Source organism: Elephas maximus, chromosome 4 (assembly GCF_024166365.1).
Source record: "Elephas maximus indicus isolate mEleMax1 chromosome 4, mEleMax1 primary haplotype, whole genome shotgun sequence".
NCBI classification, from domain to species: Eukaryota; Metazoa; Chordata; class Mammalia; order Proboscidea; family Elephantidae; genus Elephas; species Elephas maximus.
The window spans coordinates 88,750,782-88,768,122 of NC_064822.1; the positions used below are offsets into that span (position 1 = coordinate 88,750,782).

The following is a 17,341-nucleotide window of genomic DNA, read 5'->3' on the forward strand; positions in this document are numbered from 1 at the left end:
CACTTAAGGAATCTGCTACCATTGGCCAATTTTAAGTCAAAAGTAAAATAATTGCAGGATAAATATTTTCTCAAAGGTTCTATTATTTCATTTAATCAGGTACTATGTTAAACAGTTTCAATGGTGTAGGAAATAAAGAGTTGTTGATATTTGTTAATTTTTACTTTCCTAGATAAAAGAAAACTCTTTTAATCCACCTGTCACGCAACAGCCTCCAGCTCACCAGAGTCTGTTCCAATTTGATCTACGGCAAATCAGTGGTTGCTGTTGTTTTAAGCCACTAAATTTTGGGGTGGTTTGTTACTCAGCAACAGAAAACGGATATGGCCAGGTTTGTGTTGCCTCTTCTTGAGACCACTTCAGCATCTATAGCATGAAAGGGGCTTGTAATATACTGTAGTTCACACTGCCTTAAAATCAAATTGGAACTTTTAAAAGAGGATAAAAAAGAAATGTTTATTAAATGCCTATGACAAGGGTTTTCCCTACTTATTTTAGGGTTACTAAAGATAGCATAAAGATAGCATAGCAACTACTAATACCTCCCAAAATATTCTGTAACAAATTAAAAAACTAGATCTCTCTTTCCAAAAGCCAACCAGCAAGTGAGGATGAGTACGAAAAAAAAAAAAAAAGAAAGTATAGCAAATTATGCTAATTTAAGATTACTTGTACAGTTCTGGCTGGAATAATGAGATTTTTAAATAGTTTCCTTAACCATGGAAACGGTATCATACCTTTCTATAAAAATCTTCTTAATGAACAAGATCCATTGATCTTGACCCCAAATCTCTACAACTCATAAGGACAAACAGCAATATATAATTAGGTGTATCTTAGTAAATATTGTTGTTCATTTGCTACTTTCACCCCTGTTTTTAATCTTACAAGTGGTTATTATGTCTGTGTAATAAAGAATTTGGTTGGTCTTTGTCCATGGTTCCTGAGAGGTAGCCTCTAAACTCTTGCAATTTCCCAAGTGACTGGAGCATCTTTGCTATTCATAGTGCGCTCCCCAGATCACACCTGATAGTTTATGCTAAGGATGTATCTCATGGTGGGGTCCCTCGAGTATCTCAGTGAGATGACTCATGACAGGGGGTAGCCATGCCAGAAAGGTGGAATTTTGAGCCACATGATACCAGCCTGACCTCTCTGGGGAAGGAAAAGGCACTGGTAATTGAGTTCAACCACACAACTAAATGATTCAATCAAGTACACCTACGTAATGAAGCCGCTACAAAAACTCTGTACATTAAGGTTGGGAGAGCTTCCTGGTTGCCAATATTCCTTGCACATATTTCCAAACATCGACCCCAGGAGTGTAATGTTTCCTTGAGGACATGGAAGCTTCACGTTTTGAACCATTCAGGTCCCAGTCACCACCCTATGTGTCTATCCTTTTGGATGATTCTGGTTTGTATTCTTTTGTTATCACAAAGCTGTAACCGTAATTATAGTACTTTCCTGAGTTCTGTGAATCATTCTAGAAAATTACTGAACCTGAGGGGGTAGTGGTAACTTTCAAATTTGTAGCCAGCTGGTCAGAAGTGAAGGTGGCGTAGGGATTCCCTAACTTCCATTTGTTGTTAGAAATGAGAATAGTCTTGTCCAATTCCAAGTACTGTCCAACAAACTTCTATACTTTTATCTGTGCATTGTTCTGTAACATTTGCCATATGGGTGACTCAATAGATATTTGTTATTGATAAGTACCCAATAAAATACTTGTTAGATAAACAAGTACATACCAATATGAGAACAACATTAATAGTACTGATAAAACATCTCCAGTTTCTCCATTTGCTGAAAAGTATTTCAAATGCATGAACAATAGTTTCTTCTCCCCCTACACACTGAATAGAACACAACTCTTCTTAAAGTGCAAAGTCAAGCTATCATATAAATTAAGATTATTTAAAACTATCCAACAAATTCCAAGCGGAGGTTTAAAAAAAAAAATTCTACTGACCTTGTAAGAATATAAGGCGAAAATGAAGCTGGATTATCTTGCTCTGAAAAGAGCGGCATGGATCCTCCCATTATCCACAGACGGAAGTACAAAATTATAATCACCTTCAGAGAACAAGGAGATGTGGTAAGAAAATAAACACATGCTGGGCTAAGTCTCACCTTTCTGAAGGATACCTTCCAGGTGCTTTACAAATACTTTGTTTTGCAAACACTGCTTATAGTGAGCATTTCTAAAATTCTAGTATTCAGGATGAGAGGGAAGAGTAGAAATAGCTGGGTAGGGAGGACGGTAAGCAATGAAGGTGATGAGGAAGAGATATACAAATTCATAATAAGAGCTGTATTAGTCACTTGCTAGCTATTATCCACTGCAGTAGAAGCCTTATATCTCACCTGAAGCCTCATAACAAAACTAGAAGTAGATGAGGAAGTTGTGACTCAGAGATAATTTTCCCAGGGTCTCACACATTATAAATTACAGAATCCAGGAGGTGAACTTATGTTACTGTCCTTCAAACCCCAAACTCTTACCCATTCCACTCACATAGCCCCATGAAAGTTAATTTTAAATGAAACCTAATACTACTGCTGGGTCTTGAATGAAAACACTTGGGAGCAATTCCAGTCCTTGAACGCCCTAAAGCAGAATGTTCCTGAAGGGTTATTTCAACAAATCCCAGAGAATGCATTTTATTCGCCCTATGGAATTTTCTGTTGCTAAGGTGAGCAAGGGAACCATAGATGACAGAGACACTTCTGTGGATGAGTTTTGTCCAGAGTAGAGTTCCCCCACAAAGACCTTCTACATGTAATTCTCATTTCAATTAGGGCCAATTGCATTGTTTCTGTTTAAATTACAGGGAAATCTTGGCCTGAATAAAAGCGAAAAGATTAAGTTTCGGGTGGTTACGGTTCAAATTTTTTTTTTTCTTGAATATCACTGACTTTTTTGATGACTGCCTTTTACATAAGTGACCCCAAATCCAAAAAATTTAGAATGAATATATAATGTCAGCCAAAAGCATACCGACAATAAATAATGTCTAAGCAGCAATTTAAGGTCATCTTAACTTTCATATTCACACAATGCCCTGCTACAGGGTAGATCAAGGTGATGGGCAAATTTTCAAACTGATTTTAAATCCTTAAAGATATGATAATGGCAATGTCAACTACATAGCAGGCAAAGCATCTAAAAGAATATGAATTTACGAAAAATACTACGGAGAAGGAAAAAGCCCTGATGCTTCAATAAACCAAAAGAATAAGGAGAAAAACAGCAAAAAGGGCTTTGAGAGAAAAATTTAGAGAGAACAAAATGACTGATATTTGACAACTTTTATCACAACAATAACGTGAAATCAATTGCATTCCCAAACAACTCTAAGAAAATCAATTGCTCTGGAACAGGTGTCAACTCATTTTAATTCTATGCAAAAACACTGGGGAACTCTTCAGAGAAATTCTTTTGCTCCTTTTGATGAAACTTCCCAGTCAAAGATCTCCACTTCATTCAGTATATGCACATTCATCTTCTTCCATAAACACATTTTAGTGTTGAGAAAAATATTCAAGTTAATTGTTAACACTGGAATTGGAAGACATTTTTAAAAGTTTCATGTAAAATCTTATAAATTTTGATAGGAAACTTAGGACAAACAGCAATACCATAAGAGGCTGGTCTCCTAACCTTATTGAATAGGACCGTCCAACAAACATAAGAGGATGATTAATGCAATAGTTGCCAAAGATGGCCACCCAAAATTCCCACTCTCTTTATAAACACATCCTGCTCCTCCAATCGAAAAATACAGTCAATTTCCCTTCCCCTTAAATCTGGGTTGTTCTTGTTACTTGCTTTGTCCATCAGAAGGTGGTAGAAGGTATACTGTGCCAGTTCTGGGCCTAACCTTTGAGGAGTCTTGCAACTTTTGGGTTCTCCTTTTAGAACCCAGTTGCCATGCTGTAAGGGAATCCTGGCTATCCTGAGAGACAGGCCACACGGAAAAGCCTTAGAGGATGAAATATGACAGAGGGAGAGACCAAGGTGACTTAGCCCAGGCGACAGCTGAATGAACTGGCTCGGGTAACCTCAGCCAACAATCATGATGAGCCGAAGAACCATCTGAATGAGTACTGCCCAGACTAAAGCATCTAGGGCAAATAAATGGTTGCTGTTTTAAGCCGTGAAATTTTGGGGTGATTTGTTACTCAGCAACAGAAAACGGTATGGCCAGGTTTGTGTTGCCTCTTCTTGAAACCATCTCAGCAACCGTAGCATGAAAGGGACTTGTAACATACTGTAGTTCACACTGCTGTGTCATTAAGTTTATATGTACCTAGAATTCTTCCATATATAACTTTTAATGCTTTCTTTAACATTTATGGCATATAAATGCTTTGATACTAAAATCATATTGTTAGAATCTATTGCTGACTCTATTAAATAATCCAGATTGTGTCTCTGAACCAAGTAAAGTAGAAATATTCCTTATCAGATATCTCAAAAGCACATATATGTATACTTACATAACTTACGACCAAAACAGCCCTTTTTAAAAAGGGCTTCATGGTAAGCAGGAAATCTCTATTGCTGCTTGCTGTTAGATACCTGAAACAGGAAAAAAAACAATTCTTAATTAACTGTAAGAGTCTGCCACATAAGACGTTCTCCTTTCAACATGAATATGCTGTAACCCTGCAAAAGGCTGTAAAGGATGGAAGCTAGGTGCATGGCTTCTGAAACCAGATCCCCTGAATTGCAGTCCCCCAGTCCTGCTGCCTACTGCCTGGGAGACCTTGGGTATATTTCTTAACCTCTCTGCATCTCTGTTTTTCTCACTTAAAAAATGATGATAATAAGAGTATCTACATCACAGGACAGTTGTTAGAAATAAATCAGATAATGTATGGAAGAGGTGCTAGCACCAAAACCAAAACCAAACCCATTGCCAGAGTCGATTCCAGCTCTTGGCAGCTGCATGTGTTACAGAGTAGAGCTGCTCTATAGGATTTTCTTGGCTGTAATCTTTATGGGAGCAGATCCTCAGGCCTTTCTTCTGTGGCGCTGCTGGGTGGGTTCAAACCAACAACCTTTACGTTAGTAATTGAGCACAAGCAGCTAGCACAAAAATAGCTATAAATATTACTATCCCTTCTATTCCCAAATAACTCAGACAACTATATGGTGTGGTGCAACAGATTGCTTCTATATGGCGTTTCTCACCATGGTTTTGTAATTCTCAACAAATGACTAGGTGAGACTATGCAAATGAGGTTCTTGGCCCCCCAAGGGGATTAGATAGCTTGCTAATAATGCAAATAAGGTACATGTCACCCTTGTGGGAGTGGGACCATGCAAATAAGGTATATGGAACCCTAATGAGGGGACTGGTCAGTTTTGCCATCCCCCTAGGCTTAAAATGAGCTATCCCAGAGGCAGAAAGGGGGAACTCACTACCACCAAGAAGAAGAGACAGGAGTGGAGTACATCCTTTGGCCCTAGGGCCCCTGTGCTGAGAACCTCCTAGGTAGACTGACAGAGAGAGAAAGCAGTAACACCAGAGACAGCTTGAGACAGCGAGAAGCAATGGCAGACAAACAGCAGCAGAAACAGGAGGCTGGCTCAAGACAGCTCGGGAGCTGACCCACAGAGCGAGAGTGCCGAGTGCTTCCAGGCAGAAGGCTTCCTGGTGGTGTGGGGTGCCTCTGGGCACTTGTTAGAGGAGCTAGGCTTGTTGACCTATGGAGCTACAGAGCTGAACACCTTGGGGCCAAGGTCTTACTCATGGAGTGAGGTGCCTCTGGGCACTTATCAGTGGAGCTAAAGAGTTTCATAACACTTGGCCAAGCAGGGCAGAGGCCGGGCACAACCAAGGGGCTGAGGGGCCAAGCTGAGAGGCCAATGGCCAGGGAGAGGCTTGCCTGTGGGCACAGTCAAGAAGCTGTCCTGACTAAGAACTATATTCTGAGTCATCCTGATCCTTAAGTATCCTGTTACTTCCCTAATAAATCCCATAATCCTAAGTATTGTCTGTGAGTTCTGTGTGGCCACTGCAATGAATTATCAAGCCCAGCAGAGAAGTAGAGAGTACCGTGGAAGGGACGGCTGGTGTCAAAACTGGTAAAAAGGTTTGAGGGTAGAGGTATGTTAGACCTCCACTTCATAGCAATCAGCCTTGGGCAACTGATGTTGATGGTGATTTTTCTCCCTTCATGAAGCTGGAGGAGGTCAGAAGTCCCTGTGCCATTTTTACATATGGTTAAACTGGTCACAAAGATAATCTTAAACAAAATAAGAGTTTGCTTACCTACTTAATATATTTGAGAGAGACAACATAGGTACCCTTCACCCACAAAATATTTCACTAATCTGTTTTATGGCTTTAAAAAAAGGGGTACTAAGATCACGTGAAGTTAAGAAATTTTTTCCAAGGTTACAACGTCAGTAAGCATCAGCGTTGGGAGCAGAGCTCACCACACTCAATAAATAATTTTCTTGTCTGCCAATGTCCTTTGGAACCAACACAGGTTACAAGAATGTCATCTTCTGGAGGGGCAGGAACCTGGTGTGGACCCTGCATCGGTCACAGCCCACTCACTGGTACAAAGTGAGAACTCAGTATATCTACATATATGACATATGACTGACTGACTCAACAAAGACGATGAAAGAGAAGTAGGAGGAGACTATTAACAAATACCAACTGAAAACCTAAAATGAGTTATTTTTACCTACATACAAATTTCTACATTTTAAAGTACAGAGAAGAGGAAACAAGAAAAGTTGAATCAAATCACAAAATCTTGCAAGCATTTCCCATCTCATCCTTATTTTCCCTACTGTTTTTCTTATTTTTCTTTTCTTTTACTCTTTTAAATCCAATTTTTTCCTCAAAGGAGTTCTACCCAGCATCTCTTAAAATTTGTATTTGAATGAGGAAATGTTCCCTAAGGAGAAAAATTATTTTGTAAGGCCTGAAGTTACTAGAGTGGGTTAGTGCCTCACAAAGAAATATTCACCTTGATGATTCCTTACAAAATATACAAGGCCCTCTGTGTTTTATAACAGTTAAATGTATCCAAATGGCACTAAAAGGAGATGACAGGCTCTCTCAGAAGCAGTCATGCACCTTCTCAATTCCCTTCTCTTCCTGGTTCATAAACAGATGTGGAAGTGATACATGCTCAGAACCCCTTATCATTCAAGTAATGAATGTTTGGAGAAAATGGGGTGAGTCTGAAAATCACTAGCGTAAGCTTTTCGCAAGCTCTGGACTGGATCAATCCCCAAACACTCAATTTACATCCGTTTCTCCTCCCTTACCTCCCAACAGAGAGCTCACCAAGGAGGAAGGCCAAGGATACTGTTAGCTCTCACAACACAGGGATGTACCTACTGCCCCAAAGTGGGCTTACGGGAGTCACAACTTCTTGAACCTGTCAGTAAAAATTTGTGTACTTTTGCTTTGGTGTATTTTTCTGAAACAAAGTCCTTGTTTTTGATCTTCAGTCTCAAATGCGCCCATGCTTTCAAAAGGGTAAAGCTCTGCCAAGTATCCTTCTCTCAGCTCTGTCTCTACTGTGACCATTGTTTCCAAACCAACTCAACAAAGATCATCCTTGGATATTTCTGCTACTCCTTTACAGGGTGTGAGAGAAATGGCAGCAGGAAGGCAATGAGAGGACAATGTGGGAAAGTAAAGATGCCGGAGTAGGGGGGACTAGAGTTGTAATATATCTGAATTAAGAAGTGCTTCTTTTTTTTTTTTTTTTCTTAGGTTGGCCTACTTCTGGACTCTCCATTTCTCAAGATTCCTCTGTTGCTTGTCTACTTTAATACAGAGGAAAAATTAGAAGTGGTTTTCTTTTCTACAGAAAAATAAACCACAGAGTTCAGGATTTTTTTTCAATGTTAAATTTGGCAAAATTCATCATGTTTTTTTTCACCCAATGCCCACATTATGATTGTTCCAGTGAGTTAAATTTATAAAGCCTTCTCTTGTCTGTAACCGGAGAAACCCTAAGAGTATGGTCCCCAGAAACCCTTTTAAGTCAGTACTGAAGTCACTCTTAAGGTTCACCCTTCAGCCAAAGATTAGACAGGCCCATAAAGACAAAACAAGACACACCTACCCAGGGACAAGGACAAAAAGGTGGGGGCAGGGGAGGGGCAGGAAAGCTGTTAATGGGGAACCCAAGGTCGAGAAGGGGAGAGTGTTGACACATTGCGGGTTTAGCAACCAATGTTACAAAATGCTATGTGTATTAATTATTCACTGAGAAACTAATTTGCTCTGTAAACCTTCATCAAAAGCACAATTTAAAAAATGAAAAAAAAAAAGAGTTCTCTTGTCTAGAAAGATTTCCTCCATGAGAGTTCCATTTCCTCAAGAAATTAAGCTAAAGGCACCAAATAATTTATTCCTAAAATTTAGCTTCACATAGTAATGAAAGTCTAGAATGGCAGTGAGAGCAGTGGATGAAGAAATAGCCTCTTCTCAAGATTTCTATTTCTATATGCTGTCCAACAGTAAATGAGAAAATAAGCCAAAAAGTCAGGGCCCCTTTTTTGGGTAAACACTAGATCAGAGGTTGAGATACCTAGGTTTATATAGGGAACACTCCAAGGGTTGAATTCTCTTCATCCCTTCCCCCTCGCATACCTACAGTAAAACCACACAGGAGAGACTCAAGGGATATCTACATCAATTGGCATAATACTGTATATAAAAGACAATATTCTGCATCCTACTTTGTTGAGTAGCGTCTGGGGTCTTAAAAGCTTGTGAGCAGCCATCTAAGATACAACTACTGGTCTCTTCTGGTCCAAAGCAAAGGAGAGTGAAGAAAACCAACAACTCTATGAACCACAGTCTATACAACCCTGAGACCAGAATAACTTGATGGTGTCCAGCTACCACTAACAACTGCTCCTGAACAGAATGGGAGAAAACTGTAGAATATCACATTTACAAAAAAGACTAGATTTACTGGTCTGACAGAGATTGGAGGAAACTCATAGTCCTGAGACTATGGCTCTAAGATATCCTTCTGACCTGGAACTGAAGCCATTCCTAGAGACCACCTCCTAGCCAAACAATAGATAAGCAAATAGGATAAACAAGAACACGTGAGTGGAATGTACTCCTTACAACAATCAATTATACAAGATCTAAAGGGCACTATCTGCCAAAAAGCAAAGATGAGAAGGCAGGAAGGGGCAGAAAATCAGGACGAAAGGAAATGGGAACCCAGGGCAGAAATGGGGAGAGTGCTGACACATTGTGGGGAATGAAACCAAGGTCATGAAATACTTTATGCACAAATTAGCAAATGGGAAACTAATTTGCTCTATAAACTTTTACCTAATGCACACAAAAAAATAAAGACTGCACAGCAGAATTTTCCTCACTAGTTCATTACATATGGTCTGTGCATAGAACCTAATAACAGCAACAAATAATAATAGCATTATTAGTAGTAGTAGCGGTAATAATAGCAAATAATTACTATGTGACAAATACAATTCCATGTGGAAGAACATTCTACTTACCTTTTTATCGGAGGAGCCTAAAGGACAAGAAATAACACTAATTATAATATCAGATTATCTCAACTATTAATTTCAGTCATAACGTATCTGAAAGTGCTCTGCAAATATAAGGTACTATGCAAACACTATAATTGATATTTTGCAATTTCAGTCAAGCCTCTTTTGTTTTCCCTGCAAAGCCAGGCTGTATGCCACCAACAAAACAAAACCATTGGGGAAGCCACTGGAATCTAATTTGCCGCATGACTTGGAGTACGTCCACAGGAGATTCATGGGTGGTACAAACAGTTGAGCTCTCAACTACCAGCCAAAAGGTTGGCGGTTTGAACCTATCCAGATGTGCCTCAGAAGATAAGCCTGGCAATCTGCTTCTGAAAGGTCACAGCCTTGAAAATCCTAGGAAGCAGTTCTACTCTGCACACATGTGGCTGCCACGAGTTGGAATAGACTCAACCACAACTAACAACAGCAACAACGTCAATGAGGGAGTTGAACTAAATGATTTCAGGGTTCCTTTCAGGTCTAAAATATTATGATTCTTAGATATTCTCTCCAACTGCTGCTATCACAAAAAAAAGAAAAACGTAAGGAAACCAACCATGTTTCAAAAATAGGAATGCCAAGGGATTAATTAGGGAGGCGCAAATATTAATTGATTCCCACATTAAGCAGACCCTTCACAATTTGCAGCTGCATATGAAAAAATATTTTTACCTAAGTTTGGAGTAATAGCACAGTCAAACTGAACATATTTATAATTTTTTTATTTTAGGCAAATAAAAGCAAAAGATGGTTATCCAAAGTAAATTCCCTAACCTCTGCTTCCCCACATCCCAAATTTTCTGGGTACTAACATTCATCTTTTCGGTAGATCAGGTTAGAATCTTTGTAGCCAAATGTGACTTCTCCCTGAAGTTCACCCTCCATAGTTACTCAATCCTCAATCCTACTGCAGACTCAGCTGAGACCAGAACAACTAACCAGCATAAATCACAAACCCATAATCTGGAGAGCCAAACAAATGCTTATATATTGCCCATCACTGAATTTTGTCAATATGCTGAAATGTTGACATGAATTTTGTTGTCATGTCCACAGGTAATTGAAACATAAAGCGATATGATCAATAAATGTTTACTGAACTGAATAGAATTTTAAAAATATTTATTCTGCCTCCCTTCAAATCAATTCTGTCTTCTTACCTTTCAGTGCTACATCAGAGTACAAAATAAGAATGCTCACAGTTGGGATGTGGACAATAGGTTTTAGGAGGAAAATTACTTGGATAGTACTATTTCTCTAACCTTAAATTTTGGTAGCTTAAATGAAAATATTATATTACACTTTCCAGACCTTCATGAAATGTACAAACAACTAATAATTTTGCCTAAATATCAACTCCACTGGCAAACATCTCAGATACCATAGGCTATTACTAATTAATGTAATACTAATAAATTATTGAAAACTATATATAAAATTCCTTTGAGAACATCAATCATACTAACTTAATTTTCCTTGCTCTTTCAAGGTAATAAAGGAGATGAATAAAAAGTTATATAGTATGACGAAAAAAGAATTTGAATTTAGAGGTTTTTAGACTAAGAATTCAGAAATGTGGTTTCTCTTTGGAACACAAGAGACAGACGAGATTTTTCAGTTGATCAAAGTAGCAAAGACACAGCTCACATTAGAAAAAGATTATAAGGTTAACAAAAACGACAAAAGAAATTTAAGTGTCTATGGGTTCTCTCTTTAATGCATTCTCCTTAAACCTATCAAGTGTCTGAGCTAAGCCTTAACAACCAAAGCAGAAAAGAGCACAGAACAGCCTTTGATGTTTACTTTGATATTCAAATGCAGATGCCAAAAGGAAGGAGCCAACTATTTTAAGAAGGAATTGAGGAATTTCTCAGTTCCATCTACTTAAAAACCCAAATTGACCTTAAATATCTCATTCTATGGCTGTGGTTAATTTTTTCTTCCAGAAATGTCAGTCTCTTAACTCAGCATGTTACAAAGAAAGCATTTACTTATATTATCACACATAAAATGGTGCAAATACAGGCAGGGAAGGCATATGGGGATATAACTTCAATTTTCTTAACCACTGTAAATATCAAAATTAGAATTGGAAGGGATCAAAACAGTTCAGGTAGTTTTACAGGTGGGAAAAAAAGGAAGCCCAGAAATGTTATGGGATTTGCAAAAGGTCACACAGTTTTTCAGTGTGCAAGGTCAATGACCTTAGTAGCTTCATTAATTTAGCCAGAGAGTCCAATTTATATTCCCTCTATAATTAATTTAGTCAGAGGACCCAATTTATATTCCCTCTACAATTAATTTAATCAGAGGCCCCAATTTTTATTCCCTCTACAAGTAAAACAGCACTTCATGGAGTTTCAGTGATGACAGCCACATCTGTCATTTACAGCCCCAGAGTAGTTTGAATTCATTAAAAATAGGAGTACTGATGAGTCTGAATGGTCTGGATGACAACGAGTTTTTTTCTTTTTTTTGGTAATGCTTTTAATATGCACCAGTCACGTGTTGTTGCCAGGTGAAAACCCCAGGTTTTGCTCGGTGTGTGACCTGTTACAGCCAATAAACAAGAGGCTGAGGTGGGAGATCAGAAAGACGTCTTTACTTTGCTGCACAAGGAAAGGAGTAATCAGGGTTATTGCCTCCAAGACTGCTCACAGGCAGCTTGGGGAGGGGAGGGTGGGTTTTCACTGAGAGTGGACAAGGAAAAGTAAATTCATCATGAATATTCAGGATTGACCTTCACGCAGCAGCTCAGAGCTTGGGGATGAATATGCATTTTCTTTAGACAAGGGTTTGATCCCCCAGGATAGAGGAAGAGGTTGATTTTCTTTCATCAGGATGCTAAGTCTCCACTCAGGGGCAGGTTGAGGCCATCTATGACCTGTTCTGTGGTTATCTTGTCAAGGACAATTTCAGAAGAAAGGGCAGCTTATTCTGCTTGGTGTAGGAGGATAAGCCAGAGCAGGTGTTTCTTAGAAGGGTTGGGCTCTGAGGCTGCCTGTCTCAATTGTGCTAAGCACTTGACCTTTTTAATTTCATTTCATCTTCACACCAGCCCTGTGAGTCCATACTCACCCCAACTTGAGAATCTCACAGCTAGCAAGTGCAGAGAGGAAACAACTCAAATCCAAAGCCCATTCTCTCATTCATTACTCCATACAGCATAAAGGAAAATAGAGCTGGTTTACCCAGCATGCATTCAACATACATTATCATTAAGCATATTCGTACATGTTGACAACAAAATGACTTCTAGTTAACTAAAAATGATAAAGTTCACCTTCCATATTGTCACTGGTTAGTACCAAAACCAAACCAAACCCGGTGCCTTGAGTCGATTCTGACTCACAGCAGGTATCCAATAAAAGTTTTCATACACAGAATAAACTAAAGCTGAGCACAATTCTTGAAGGACCTTTACAGAAATATCCTCTTAAAGGTTAGCATATGTAGTAGCTGCTGCAAGCTGAAATGCAAGTTCCATTCACAGTGGGCTGATTTGGAAACTCTGAGTGAGAGAAGATGACCAGAAGGGGTGTACAAGTGCAGCTGGGAAAGTGTCACCATATCCTGAGGCAAGCAACCAGCCAGCCCCACCGAGGGGAGAAGCAAGCAGAAACAGAAAGTAGGACAGATAGGGGTGGGCCCTGAGGAAGAGGACAAGTGAATCCAATGAAGAGAGAAGGAGTAAGATGGAAGCGTGTACACAGTGGCCTATAGTCGAGAGAGTGCAAATCCAGGTAGAGGAAGTGAAAGAAGTTCATTATGGTTGAAAGACCAATTACAGACAGAATGGTGAGACGCGAGGCTGGAGAGGCAGGCAGGGAGGTAGGGATCAGGTCATAATGGGCCTGCATGCCTATTGTGGAGTCCGGACTTTATATTAACAACAATGAGGAGATGGTGAAGGGGTTCAGGCAGAGAGATGAGCTATCTGATTTCTAGCAGAGTGGCATCAGCATTGCATAACATTGGTATAGTACACACTCTGGGTCCCTGATAAAGATCAACTGCTGAGTCCTAACATTGCAAAGAGGAGGTCAGAGGCAAGGACCAAGAGCAACTGCAATGAAGACAGCCACAGCAGGAAAGGTAGGGAAATGGTGGACACCAGAAGGTGGACAGCTGTTATTTTGAAAGCTTCTAAGAAATCAGATTTGGAGACAGATGAGAGGCTCTAGTGTGAGAAAGTGGAGAACCCATAATCATGAGTAAGGACAAATGAGAAAAGCATGCAGTTATGGACTGATTGTGTCCCCCCAAAATGTGTATCAATTTGGCTAGGCTATGATTCCCAACAGTGTATGACTGTCCACAGTTTTGTCATCTGATGTGATTTTCCGATGTGCTGTAAATCCTACCTCTATGATGTTAATGAAACATGACTAGAGGCAGTTATATTAATGAGTCAGGACTCAATGTACAAGATTAGGTTGTATCTTGAGTTAATCTCTTTTGAGAAATAAAATAGAAAAAAAAGCGCCAGGAGCAGAGTGTGTGCTTTGGACCTAGAGTCCCTACACCGAGAAGCTCATAGACTAGGGGAAGATTGATGACAAGGAACTTCCTCCAGAGCTGACAGAGACAGAGAGTCTTCCCCTGGAGCAGGTACCCTGAATTTGGACTTCTCGGCTACTTACTAGACTGTGAGAAAATAAATTTCTCATTGTTAAACCCATCTGCTTGTGGTATGTCTGTTTGAGCAACACCAGATAACTAAGACACATGTGTTATACTTATTTAGCAGTATGATTTAGCTCTTTAGTATTTTCTTTTTTATTGTGGCAAGTATACATATATAAAACAAAACATTTGCCATTTCAACATTTTTTACATGTACAATTCACTAATATTAATTACGTTCATTGTGTTATGCAACCATCACCGCTATCCAATTTAAAATTTTTCCATCACACTTAGCAGAAGTTCATTTCCCCCCAAACAATGATGTTATCTTTTCCCCCTCCCTCCCACTAATAAACTTTGGTCTCTATACATTTGTCAATTCTAGATATTTAAGTAGGATCTTACAATATTTGTCCTTTGGTGACTAACCTATGTCACTCAGCATAACATTTTCAAGGTTCATCCATGTCATAGTATGTATCAGGACTTGATTTCTCTTTATGGCAGAGAAATATTCCATTGTACGTATATACCATATTTTGTTTATCCATTCGTCTGTTGATGAACATTTACGTTTTTCCATATTTTGGCTATTGAAAATAGTGCTACAATGAACACTGGTATACGAGTATTAATGTACTTTAATCTTTTGTAAGTTGGCCAATAATTTGGTATATATGAAAAACTTCTACTAATCTACTAACTAGACAATTGAATTTGTCAGAATAAGAACCTACTACATGAAGATATGTGTTATGCACCCTGGCATAAGAGAGGGCACTGTCCCATATTACAGATCCAGACCTTGTGAGCAGTGACTGTATAGCAGAACTGAGTTTTCTGATGCCAGTTCAATGCCTGGCAGTACGTGGTCTCCTCTCTGACCACATCATAAGAGAGAATTTGCTGTGTGTTTACCCTTATTCTCACCTGTCCAAGCTTGCTGCACACTACAGACTCTAAGGAATCCATGCAAATGAAATCATCGCTACTTGATATGTACACTTGTGCAGGTACACAAGTAATCTTTGGCACTAAGATAAAGATTAACAACAGCCAATAATTCTACAATTCTATTTTCTGACTTTCCCACTGGGATATGATGGCTGAAAATTAAGCAAATGGAAAACCGTATTTGATATTAGGACTATTCTGGTCAATCAGGGACATACCGCTTTCTGTTAACAACAACAATAATAATAGCACTTAGCGGATGCCTACTATGGCCCAGGCACAGTTCTAATGTGTTTAATCCTTAGCACATCCCTATAAGATGGAAACTATTATTATCTTCATTTTACAGATAGGGAAACTGAGACACTAGAATGGTCAAGTAACTTGCCCCAAGGTCCCACAGCTAGTAATGAAGATAAGTCAGAAAACACAGCCAGTCTGTGCCCAGAACCATGAATGCTCTGCTCCCTCTCACATCCTTGCCAACCAAATCTCCTGTCTGTACCTTCCTAGCAGGTATCCGAATTTCGAATACTGTCTTCACAAGTACAAATACATCAGTGATACATGTTTAAAGGATGATAATGCAGGGTACCAGGATATACCTGGTCAATTTAGGAAATCAGCAAAAAGTCTGCTATAACTTCATCACCACAAAAAATGAGAAGCTGTTTAGACAACACCATTCATTTTGACAAGCAAATACTGGGCACTGAGTTAGGCTCTAGAGGCAATGTATGAAAAGAATAAAGGCATGGAATCAATATTTGAATATTAACAACTAACATTTACTGAGTGCACACTGTGGGCCAAAAACTGTTCTAAACACTTTATTATCTCTAAACACACACACACCAATAACAACTGTGAAGCAGGCACTACTGCTATCCTCATTGTATAGATGTGGAAAATGAGGCACAAAGATGCAAATTAAATTTCCAGGATCACAAAGCCAGTAATTAGCAGAACTGGGACTTGAACCTATGCAGTCTGGTCCCCAAGCCCACATTTTTAGCACTACACCACATGGTCTTCCTGAATAAGGTACTGCCAGAAGGAGGGGTGCACATGATAAAGGACCACAGGAGTTCAGAGACAGGAGAAATCAACATGGTTAGAAAAGAAAGAGAGGCTTCAGGGAAGAGAGGAGAGTTGACCTGAGCCTGGAGGAACAGCGAAGATGGAGGAGTAGGAGAGGCAAGAGGAACTGAGGTTAGAGCCACCTCAGGCAGCTATGCAGGGACTACAGTGAGCACAGCCCACCCTGGACAATGGGGGCTCTCTGCAAACACAGCACAGACAGCCCCTTCTCCCATACTTGGTATACTCCTCAAAGTGCTTAACATTCTTCAACAAACGTGAAAACTGGGGTTCAAAATTCAGAGCACTAGCACAGCAGCATTATATCCTTAAATACTCATGTGGACCTTGTCTCCCTTTTACTCCAGCACCTGTGGCAAGAGTGATCTCTCCCCAGCAGCTCCCTTTCCCCTAAGCCTGCTCCAGTCCTTACCTGGTGTCACCCCTGTCACCAGGGCTCATTAGGTACCTGGAACAGGATGCTGGGAAGGAAACTCTTCCACCACCTCTCTCCATGTTTCCAAGTCTGACAGCTCACTCCCTAGGAGTGTCTAACCCTATGGTCATTGATCAGGCCACCACCACTCACAGGAGGGGTCATGATCTTTCCTTCCCTTGTTGCACTCATGTGGAATGCAGCTGGCTGGCCCAGTTGGATCTTTTCTCTCTTTCACTTTGATACTTGCAACTGGGTAAATACTTGAGTCTGGGGCCTGAGCTACAGACACAAACCAAAACCAAACCAAACCCAGTGCCATCAAGTCGATTCCGACTCATAGCAACCCTATAGGACAGAGTAGAACTGCCCCACAGTTTCCAAGGAGCGCCTGGCGGATTCGAACCGCTGACCCTTTTTAGCATCCGTAGCACTTAACTACTACGCCACCAGAGCTACAGGCACAGCAGTGTAGATTTAGGGCAGAGAGAGAAGGAAGCCTCACTTCAACCTTCACAGAGCCACTTCCTTCAAACCAGCTTTAACTCAAGGGCCCTGCACTGCCATCTCCTCCCCCACTGCCACCCCCATTCACATGATCTGAAGTAACTCTCATAACAACAGACAGTAAACCTAGAAGCTCTCAGAAACACATGGTTTTATGGGCTGAG

The 17,341-nt window shown here is 39.9% G+C and overlaps 1 protein-coding gene across 3 annotated transcripts in view; it reads right to left on the reverse strand.

The window, feature by feature from the left end:
• Positions 1 to 17,341, reverse strand: part of TMTC1 (transmembrane O-mannosyltransferase targeting cadherins 1) — a 335,228-nt gene that overhangs the window by 173,566 nt on the left and 144,321 nt on the right. For all 3 annotated transcript variants that reach the window (XM_049882736.1, XM_049882737.1, XM_049882735.1), the window contains exons 6-7: positions 4,504 to 4,585; positions 1,973 to 2,076 (exon numbers count right to left, since the gene is read on the reverse strand). In XM_049882736.1, coding sequence (XP_049738693.1) covers positions 1,973 to 2,076; positions 4,504 to 4,585 — 186 coding nt within the window. The remainder of the gene's footprint in view (positions 1 to 1,972; positions 2,077 to 4,503; positions 4,586 to 17,341) is intronic.